The 11890-nt window shown below is 35.7% G+C and overlaps 1 protein-coding gene across 1 annotated transcript; it reads right to left on the reverse strand.

The window, feature by feature from the left end:
- Positions 1-354: 354 nt before the first annotated feature.
- LOC132145626 (GTP-binding protein Rit1-like) lies at positions 355-11868 on the reverse strand. The gene is made up of 6 exons (XM_059556765.1): positions 11717-11868; positions 9627-9716; positions 6747-6803; positions 5576-5649; positions 1993-2184; positions 355-1151 (listed from the first exon to the last, which is right to left on the reverse strand). The coding sequence occupies exons 2-6, from the start codon at positions 9706-9708 to the stop codon at positions 921-923; spliced, it is 636 nt and encodes a 211-aa protein (XP_059412748.1). The 5' UTR covers positions 9709-9716; positions 11717-11868; the 3' UTR covers positions 355-920.
- Between the last annotated feature and the right edge of the window lie 22 nt (positions 11869-11890).

Genomic DNA, 11890 nt, shown 5'->3' on the forward strand with positions numbered 1-11890 from the left:
TTTTCAATCATAATCAAGTTGCTCAGCCTGTTAATGTGCTTAAAGGAGGACCTGAATATTGCTCAAAAAATAAAAAATAAATCATTCATACAGTGTATTTTCAAACTAATTCATACAGCTCAGTTTCCATCAAACACATCCTAGTTGATTGAATCTTACATGCCCAGGTCATATTTCAGGTCAATTATTTTGTTTTAAGAAGAGTGCATTTTTACGAGCATTTCTGCATTATTTCCATGACAATTAAGCGACCCCACTGTTACATCTGCATCCCATCTTATTAATTATTTATTAAATTATTTATTTTAAATAATAACACTTTTGGGGTGAAATGCGACCCGGACATGTTATATAAAAAAGAAGCTAAAGAACAGAGTTGCTGTTGAATCAACTACAGCAAGGGTTTTTAAATGTGTCTAACAGAAGGAAGGCTTCACAGTACTCATTATTCTGGCAGATTAATATTTCTAGCATAAACCCTCGCAGATTTACCCATCCTGCAGCACATCGCTCTCTTTTCCTTCTTTCTACTCTGCACAACATGCTCTCAAGAACTCATTCCACCTTCATTTTATTCCAACTAGCAAATCTCTGACCCTACACCTCTCTTCACTTCAAAAAACACATGCACCAAATCCTTCTTCATTCCCATCCGTTAAAATATGAGGAACAACAATTCACCTTCGCAAAGTATAAAGTGTCCAAAAATACATGTCGAGTTGTATATTTCTTTCTGAATCTCTAACATCAGTGAATCAGCCCACGTCCCAAATGACGACAGAGAGTGTGTCCTGCACGGTGAGGGTTTAGTCTAACTGAAATGATTGGGAGACAGTCAGATAGAAACTATAAAGACAGTTCTCAAACCACCTGAGGGAGCTGCAGGTGAGAAGGCCACGGTATCCCATCATGCCCCTCTCTCAGTGCTCGGACTGCTGTTTCTTATGGAAGGGGGCTTTGAGGCGCCTCCAGAAGGAGTGGCTGCGTCTGGTTTTCCTCTCGCTGCCTCGCAGCGTCTCGGCCTCGCGCTGCCGGATCTGACGCACCAGTGCAGCGAACACCTCATCGATGTAATAGCGGAACGCCGCCGAGGTCTCGAAGAAGGGGCACTGGAACTCCCTCGCCAGCTGTTTGCCCTCCTCTACAGACACCTGGACGTGTGAAGACCAAACAAACAGCTCTTCAGTCAAAACGCCTTCATTTGTCTCTAACGTAATGATTCAATATGTCCAAAATAGTGGGTCATTTAACTTTATACACACAGTATATTCATGTTTATGATGTTTTTGAAAGACCACTAAAGCACCTGCATTCATTTAATCAGAAAATAGAGTAAAAACTCTTAATATTATGAAATATTATTGAACATTGTAGTGTTTTATTTTAAATAACCTTTAGATTTTTTTAATACGTAGTTATACCATTTAAAATATACATTATACAAAAATTATAAGAATTTATATAAATTATAAAATGTAATTTTGAAAACAGTTGTAACATTTTAAATGTCTTTACTGTCACTTTTGATCAAATTAATGCATTGTTGCTGAATAAAAGTATAATTTTTGAAAAAAACAATCCCACTTTGAACTATTGAACAGTTATTTCTATCCGTTTATATATATATATATATATATATATATATATATATACCCTCACAGGTGGCTTGTTGTTTAGGAGAGGGGGCTATACTTGTTATATTGTTAAATATAACGAGTAGATGTGTGTCTGATTGGTCCAAATGCTACAAGTGTCTGAAGCTGGGACACGGTTCATTAAAAACAAGAAACTTCATATATGAATAATTTAAGGGCTGGCCAACAAAAATACTTGATCATACCGCTATATAACTGCTAAAATATCTGTTACTTATAGGTGTAGTATTTTGAATGGGATGCACCATGGTTCCGTTATGTAACACAATATTATGTAATACAGTTTGAGGGGGGTGAATATTTCTGCAGTACAGGGGTTTGAGGTAAAGCGTCTCACCTGTCTGAGATGGACCAGGTCAGACTTGTTCCCCACCAGCACGACGGGGGTGTCGACGGTGCGCCGCACGCGGTAGATCAGCTGCTTGAAGTGCCGAGCCTCCTGGAAACTGCGGCGGTCCGTGATGGAGTATGAGATGATGAAGCCTTCACCCGCTCGCATGTACTGATCACGCATGGCTGTGAACTCCGCCTGGGGTCAAACACAGAGATCTCACCGGCTTGTATCCTTGTGCATATCATGCAAAATTACGGGATTTTTCAGATTTACATGGTCATGACAAGAGCACTTAGGGCTGAACGCTAAAACGGTATCTTATCGAAACTGAGATAAAATTTATATTGTCTACAATTTTTACTGGATATGCATTAATCTAACAGTCAAGGCAATGCAAGTTTATTTATATAGCACATTTCATAAACAATAATCATTTAAAGTGCTCAGCATAAGAGTAAAATAATCTTAAAAAATAATCACATCAATAAAATGTTTTTTTACATAATTTAAAAAAAGATTTAAAATCAACTTAACCCTTGTGCATTGTTCAAATTCACTACCCTTTCGGTATGTGCACAAAGGTCTCTCTCACACCCTCTCTTTCTCTCTCTCTCACACACACACAAACACTATAATTTCCTGTTATACTCCATATACCAGCCAGAAACTAAGCCTTTTTTTGCACAGGCCTATCTAAAGGGTTAATGGTCCCACCTAGTGATCAACTGTAAAATTAACAAATTTTACCTCTTCCTAAAAGTGAAAACCACAAACAATCAAGAATGCATGATTATATGGTGTCATGGCTTTGCAATCAAATAATGTCGTTATAATGGAAGTCAATGGGGCAAAAACAGCCACCAACAACAAATGAGGGAGAAGAAATTAAAATCTAATGCTGTACAAAAACTAACAATGCATCAAAGTCAATCTTGTTACTAATCTTTGACCGGCCCAAGACTGTCATAAAAGGTAAAAAAAAATATCCAGTCCACAATCACTTTTTAAATTGAAAATATGTAATTTTGTGTGTTTTTTCCCCAAATCAGTGACATCATTTATGAACTTGGTAATTAAAGAGTTAAAATCTTGGATTTTTTTTAAACATTTGTTAGTTTTGATCAGGACTGAGGTTGATTAATAGATTTATGCAAAAAAATTGAAAAAAATATTTATCTGATACATTTTTACAGCAGTTTAATTGAGTGGATGTTTTCATCCACAAACATAACGAAAGGGTAGTGAATTTGCCCAGAGTGTACCGTTAAGTTTTTGAAACATTTCAAAGCATTTTCACAAAATATGGGTCAAAATAAGATTTGTCACCAAAAATCATTCCATTAGCTCAAACACAGAGAAAGTTGTGGTCAAAATAAGACTCAACTTTACCCCCTAGTGGACGAAAACATCCCCAACAACGCATAAAGGGTTAAAACAGTTAAAAATAGGAAATGATTATATATCAAATACAGTGCAGGTATTTTCAATCATTGCATGTTTCTAATAAGTGCATGTGTGGTGTGTTTCTGTGTGAATGAACGGCGCAGTTTCGTCTGATACACAAATAGCCTACATGTGACGCTCACTGATTTCTGCATTTTAATATATGAGGACATGAACAGATGAACTTCAGTCTCCAAAGCGGCTCTGAGAGTCTCTTTACCAGCACTACACAGTTTCTTTTGAAAAAAAAAAAAAACTATGTCAAATACACACTGAAACTCAGAGTCAAACTGAAAGACCATCCGGACAACCCGTCAAAATAAAAGTCTGCTTTAATTTTAAGAAATTATTACAGAAATTCACTACTACTGTACTGTATATACTGTATATACTACTACTGTATTTTTTCATCAATTTATACAGTTCTGTTGTGTAGCATCTTGCTTAAAGGTCCCATGACATGGATTATTTCCTTTTTTTTAAATCCTTTTTTAATGTTTCCTTAGGTGTACTTATATTGTTAGTATGATTTTTACATTTAAAATTTAGAAATAAAAAGCATTTTTATATCCTGATATTAGCCCTCTGGCTTGAATGCTCTGTTTGAAGGGGCGTGTCTGCTGTGAGACTCCGAGTAAACGACAACTGTTGTGATTGGCTGACATCTTTGCATTCGAAATGCATATTACATGTGGAACCCCTCTCAAATATATATCTATTTTTTTTTACTATTACAGCTGTCGAGATTAACGAATCGTGGAAGTATTGACTATATAATTATTTTTTTGGATCTTTTCCCATCACATGAAAGGCTGCAGTGATGAGCATTTAATAGACAGAGTGTGTTTATCGCGTGAATGCAGTGATCTCGTCATTATTGCAGAAACAACGTGAAGTTGATCGTTTAGTCACTGGCTTGATTCACTGATGCATAAACAGTATTCAACGATTTAGAAAGAAAGTCTGTGTGAACTTGAATAATTAGCTACACATCAGAAATCACTGATCACAGATCAGGCATTAATGAACACTGTTACTCACTGTTTGTGCCGGTGCTGTCGAATCCATATCATAAAAGTCTGTTTGTAACGCCTGTGCTGACATTGCGACTGAATTATATGTAAATATTTGGGCAGGCAAAGCAGAGAAAGGGGAGGTAACATTTCTCCTTACAACGTCACAAGGAGGAGATTCAAGATCAGCCCGTTTAAGCTTCCATTTTCTAAAAGGCAGAGAAAGATAGTAAAATCTTGATTTACACCGATTAAAATTTCTAGAAACTTGGGGACCATATACAGGCTAGGGGAACTCATATTAATGTAAAAAAACCTCAGAAAGTGACATTTTCATGTCATGGGACCTTTAACAATAAACATGCAATTTTTTTTTGTAAATTGATTTCATTTGATTACATTTTTAAATAATGACCAAACTGGTGAATTTTACTAAATCGACTTTTTTCAAACATGTGGAATTTCCTTCCCCATTAACAGTAGATGAATATGGCGATAAATATTGAAATATTACAGAAATATCATGATACAATTTTTGGCCATATTGCTCAGTCTTAAATAGATATAATTTTACACAAACAATGTTATTAAGCGTTTTTACCACATTAGTCTCTTTTTCAAACACATTTTTACATAGAAGTCTTGTGGCTATATTTCTGGCTGCATTCCTGTAAACAAGATTGTTTAAAAACCAAGAGATTAGTTTATACTGCGGTCAGAACTTATGTCGTAATCAACATCATACCACAGATGCATTGTAAAACATTCCCTGAATGTTTCAATAATGTTCCCAAATGAACCCTTAACACTACATTATTAAACTGTAGGCGAATTTTCATTAAACTCGTGATGAGATGACTAATGTATTTTATAACATCCCTGAGTGATCCAATGACGAAAAAGATGTTGATTCAAAGGGAGAAGCATTGTGCCTGATGTTGTGTTTGTGTCTTGTGAAGTGACAACCGCAAAGATAGACACAAAAAAAGAGAAGTGAGACATTTGAGAATGACTTTCTTATAGTCTGTAAAATAAAGTGTTAAGTTGAGCAGCACAGTTCACCATAGACAGGTTTTGCACTTCACTGTTTCTTGTTTTGTTTTCCATGTGTCCTTCTTTTATCCTCCTACCTGTCCTGCTGTGTCCAAGATGTCCAGGTTTGCTGGCTCATCGTCTATGCGGATCTGTGTTTTATATGCATCCTCTAAAAACAGAAAAGCACATGCATTGAGGTTTATTAGAGGACACAAAAACATTTAACAGCTCAACAGAAAAAAACAACAACCTTAAATGGGAAGAGACTTCAGTGTTATATTTAGGATTTAGTAAATACACACGACACGACCATTACATTTTTTAAAGGGTGAATTAAATTAAAAAGAAACTAAATTAAAATGTAAAGCCTTCCATCATGTTTTACTGTATTTATGATCAAATAAATGCAGCCTTGGTTAGAATTAGATGCTTCTTTAAAAAAAACATAACATACATTACAGACTCCAAGCTTTAAAACTCAATGAAGATAAATTAAACATGTATGTATGTAAAGCATGTAAGGACTTATAAGGATGTAAATGACTATTTCTAAATTCCAATTTATTACATAAAGTCAAATTATTAGGTAACATTATTAGATAATATTGTTAAATTAGAAAAAAAAAATTACATCATAAAGGTAAATTAGAAATCAACTCAAAGTGTCATTACTGTGCAACTACCAAAAAAACAATTACTGTATTCAAACAAGTTGCACATTAAAGGAATAGTTCATCCAAAAATGGAAATTTGCTGTAAATGTACTCACCCTCAAGTCATCCTAGATATAGATGAGTTTGTTTCCACGTCAGAACAGATCTGGAGAAATGTAGCATTACATCACTTACTCACCAATGGATGCTCTGCAGTGAATGGGTGCCGTCAGAATGAGAGTCCGAACAGCTGTTTTCTTACAAACACACATGCTTTTCACTTTACAAGACATGATGGACTGGAGTGGTGTGGATCATGATTATGTTTTTATCAGTTATTTGGACTCTCATTCTGACGGCACCCATTCACTGCAGAGCATCCATTAATGAGCAAGTGATATAATGTTAAATTTCTCCAGATCTGATGAAAAAACAGGCTCATCTACTTCTTGGATGACCGGAAGGTGAGATGTGACTTTTTGACGCATCCAGAATTCACCCAAATTCTTTGGTCATCTAAACTTGTGGCATCACAAAAACATAATGCAATATCACTCTGTAATGTAAAAGATTTGACTGATGAGTTAAGAGGACATGTTAATTATTTCCTTACCGATAGTGGGGTCATGATCCTCTGGAAATCTGTGACTTATAAACTGCATGATGATGGCTGCGAGACAATGAGAACAAGACAAGCAGAGTTCTTACATAATTGTGGTACCATGAAATTCAATGAGAAGAGTGTAAACATCTCCCTCTTCTCCCTCATGTGCGGCAAACACACCCTGCTGTCGGCACGTATTTGCTCTGTATGCACTCTCTCCTCTGTTCCCATGGAGACAGTGATATAAAGAGAGAGTATCGGTCACCCTAAAGCACCTTCTGCAGTGCACTCGAACAGTGAGACCCTCACCAGGTGACCTCTGCTCATCTCCTAGCCAACAGACTCCTGGAGGGGAAGGAAGCTGCTAGGCACCTGTGTCTTTGTAATGGCCAGACTGAAGCCCTGAGCCAACACCCACACTTTTATTGTCTGCCCGACTGTGACTGTACGTCTAAGGCTGTGAAACCAGCCCACTGTCTGACCACAATAAAGGGCTTCAGTGAAAGAAAACCACTCCGATCTGGCACAAGGGTCAATCACACAAAATTAATTCATGCCAAAATCAAAGAAAGGAAGGATATTTAAAGAGACAGTTCACCCAATAATAAAAATTAATCATACAATTTTCTAAATTTTATTTGAAAGCAACCTCAGTCTCAAATATCCATTACATCGACTTGATGTTTTTCCTGTGTCTTTTTTAGAGGCACTTAAAAGCTTAAATGTTTCTGTGTCGACTGCAAAAAGGCCCCAAAAAGGGCTGTGGGCTAAACTTGGCCTTTAATAATTGGGAAGAAAAATGTATCCATTTGCCCATTAATTTGTGGTGGTAAAATATGCTTGATTTTAAAACAATGGAAAATAATGACAAAAGTGCAAAAACTCTTAAAGGTATAGTTCACCCAAAAATGAAGATTCTGTCATAATTTACTCACCCTCGAGAATTTCCAAAACTGTTTCTTTCTTTTATTGACCACAAAAGAAGATACTGTGAATAATGTTGCTAAAGAAACAGTATTTTGTTTTGTTTGGTCACCAACAAATTTCAAAATATCTTATTTTGTGTTCAACAGAAGTATTGAAAAAAAAAAAAAACACTTGAGGGTGAATAAATGATGACAGAATCTAAATTTTTTGGGTGAACTATACCTTTAAGACTTTTTGCACTGTCATTATTTTCAATTGTTTTAAAATCAAGCATATTTAACCACCACAAATTAATGGGCAAATGGATACATTTTTCTTCCCAATTTATTAAAGGCCAAGTTTACCCCACAGCCCTTTTTGGGGCCTTTTTGCAGTCGACACAGAAACATTTGAGCTTTTAAGTGCCTCTAAAAAAGACACAGGAAAAACATCAAGTCGATATAATGGATATTTGAGACTGAGGTTACTTTCAAATAAAATTTAGATAATTCGTTTTTTAATTTTCCTAAAGGTTAATTCTTAAAAATAGTTTTTAGACTTCATTGCTTTTATGAAAAAATACATAATTTCTAATAGAGGAAATAGCTCCAAGCAACAGATATCTCTGACTTGCTCACTGAAGGATTTAAGCAGGATTTTTTCTAGCTGTTTAAATGGCTGCTGATTACATTTGGAAATCATATTTTTGTTAATACGTTCAAAAAATTGCTTAGTATTACTTAGAACAATACCGACTAATATAGTTGAAACAATTAGTCAACATTATTGTAAGGTCAACAATAAAAAATTGTCAACAAATATTTGTGTTGTCGAATAGCCGTGTGATCTTATGACCTAATGTAAGAGCCAACAATAATGAGGCTTGACCAGTGTGGCACTGCAGTGCAAGACTGTCATTCAGCTCCCCGGATGAAATCCAATAGAAGAAGACACAGCTGTTAAGAGAGCAAACGCAGCCGAATAGCATTCAAATGAATCCTCTAAATAATGAAAATAAACACAACAAAAATGACACCGGTGAGAAAGCAGCAGTTAAGAAAGCATCTAATTATAGCAATGTGGATATGTTTGCACACGCTCTGCAGTTTAGCACTCAACTAAAGTCCAGTCAATTCATGTTTATTTAGTGCTTTATACATAAGATTGATTTAAAGCAAGAAGTTTCACAGTATTTCACATTTTAAAAAATCAGTGTCAGTGTGGCTTTCAATTCGAATTATTAACGAAAATAGATTTTCTGTTATAAAGCATCTCTCGTGTGGAGTTATCTAATGATAAAATCTTTTTATTATTGAATGTAAAAATCCAAAACATATTATTACATTAAAGTGATAGTTTGGTTTGCAGAAATTAAAGCTCGATCTAACTGAGGACTGTTTTGATTATCGTAACATTATAAGGTATTTTATTATATAATTTTATATGGTATGCGTGTCACTTTTTCATATAGCTAACTAAATGGTGAATGTGAGTGTCACTCGTCTGTCATCACATTTTGTGTGCCAAATGTACTCTATTTATTTGTATTGTGAAAAAATATATAATTTTAATAACATAATATTAATACAACTTTCAAAAACTGAAGTGATTACTATATTTTATTTATTTGTTTATGTTTATAAAACTCATTGCAAAAGCTGAATAAAATTATCAAAGCCTACCAATTTAATCAGTGATAAATTAGGAAATAAATCGAAATAATCCTTTGTTGCAGTCCTGTTGACTAATATTAATATTTCTTATAGTTGCAAGAAATGAAAACTGCTCCTATCAGTTTGGTAAACCTTGTAGTAAACAATGAAAATTAAATAATTCTATTTGCTGACAATGACAGATGCTGACTTGTGAATGGGAACCAATGAAAGAAAACAACAACAGCAGCAGAGAGGAGAGAGAGAGCGAGAGAGAGCGAGAGAGAGAGAGAGAGAGAGAGAGAGAGAGAGAGAGAACTACTTTACTCACCACTTTTGCCCACACCTCCCTCTCCTAACATCACCAATTTGTACTCGCGGGAGTGACCCCCTATGCTCCGCGAGGACTCCATCCAAATAACTGAAACAAGACACAAGCAAAAACCTGTTCAACATAGTTTTAAAAACTTTAAAAGATTAAGCTGAAAGAATGACTGACAGACAGACAGACAGATAGGGTGCTCTGAGTGGCTGAAAGGCATTATTAGGTGGTTGCTAGACCGCTGTTAATATAGTTTGCAAGTTCTAGTAGGAGTTGGACTCTTTGTCAAGCCATCATAATAAACAATGAAACCCCGGGCGTTTGATTCCACAGCTGCACCGCTGCATGAGCACAGGCCTGTGAATGTGACCGACTGCACCCAGAAGGGCTGTGTTTGACACCAGAGCTTCAGTTTGATGGAGAAGAGGAAGTGAGTCATTTTGTCGAGCTATTCATGTGACAAAGCGAAGCATCCACAGGGTGGGTGTTACATTAACCACGGTCAATAATAGATTATCTGCTAGTGTACCCCTGTCTGATCTATGTTTCCATTGTCATTGACTGCATTAGTTACTTCAGAGCAGCCCTTCTACGTGATTTTCAGTGGAAATAATATTAGAAAATGGAAAAACACTGCTGAGTGGTGTTTTTTTTTTTGTTTTAAGCAGCTCTATTTAATGATGTATGTGTGTGTGTGTGTGTGTGTGTGTGTGTGTGTGTGTGCAACTCCTCTTCATCTCATTTCATCCTGTACATGTTTATCATTTTCATAGAAATATTAGTTGAGTTTGTTTGCAATTTTGTGTATTTTATAGGACCCCTGTACAAAACGTCTGAGCAGCTCTCATGGTGTCCATGGGTTGTTAGTTTGTAATAAACGACTTAGCAATTTATTATAAAAATAAATACCAAATAGCTTAAATGATTTACTCTGACAGAATCATTATTCTACTGTCAGTTTCCAAAGTCACATTCAGCCAAGTGAGTCTAAAATTTGGACATGCATATAGGTTTCATATAATTGATTATAAGCATTTACAAACAATGCATAGTATTTGTTTACTTCATGCTTATTATTCATTTGATGAATTCATCCTTATTCTAAATTAGCAAAAATTAAAAGCTTTAAACTGTATTCACACATCACAAAATCTGTCTGCAAGAACGACAAGATTGCAACAGAGATATCACAGAAAGCTGAAAAAATAAAGCGTTTGACCTTCACAATCAACATTTTCGGAAGGTTAAGCCTGTCCCTTTAATGACCATTTGTTGTTAGCATTTCAAAGTACTGTTAAATCATAATTAATGTGGGATCTTTTTCAAACAGTGTCTAAAGCTTTAGTAGCTAATATTTGTGACAATTAATGATTAGTTTAATCTGATGAAAGTGGTGGCTTACACCTTGTCCAGGACTCCAGACACTTTTACTGTAGGCTAGCCTTCTTTACGATATGAACTATGGTTACTGTGGTATGTTGGAGGAAACTATGGTCACTATGGTACATGTACAAAAGCGCATTCTTTTAATATTAGGCCTTGAATCACTGAGTGGCAACTGCGCCTCGAAACCACTGCGTTAAAAAGTCGAAAAGGGGCACTTGCATGACCTCAGGAACAAGTCTTTTAAACCACCCAAAGATGAACAGATATGCATTATTATTTAATGACCGAGTTTGAAATGAGCAGACCGACAGAACTAGATTATCTGCAATGAAAACATAGTTTGAGATATTAATAGACCGAGCGCCTCGACGACTTGCAGTGAGTTTATCTCTGAGTATACATCAAACACATATATGACTCATTTTATTAGTTATATTAACAAAGTGTATTTTATAAACTTCACTAAAACCATGCGAAGGTTTTAAAACGCTTTAGAAGTTGTGGAAGAACTGCCCTCAGTTCATCGATGTGAATGACTGAGCTTGTTTATGAAGCGACAGTGTTGCATTACAACAAACACTTAAATCGTTCAAATCAAATAAACTAGCATCGTTGCCGTCGCGGTTACAGACTTTTTGCGTTAAAAAGTGTGATTATGTACGTTACATGATAAAACTATGGGTAGAAGCCGACTGAGTTACTTGGTGGCTTACCTGTGTCACAGGATCTCTGTCTCCATTGGGACTTTTGTATCGATGCAAATTATGTTTAAATATTTGATGTTAGAAAATTCCTGCCACTGCCATACAATTCTCACTGTAAACATACAAAGCCCTGGAGGACTGAGCGCAGACGGGTCCTAAAGCCCGACGAGTTACTCTCGGAAC

This window comes from Carassius carassius, chromosome 8 (genome assembly GCF_963082965.1).
Source record: "Carassius carassius chromosome 8, fCarCar2.1, whole genome shotgun sequence".
NCBI classification, from domain to species: domain Eukaryota; kingdom Metazoa; phylum Chordata; class Actinopteri; order Cypriniformes; family Cyprinidae; genus Carassius; species Carassius carassius.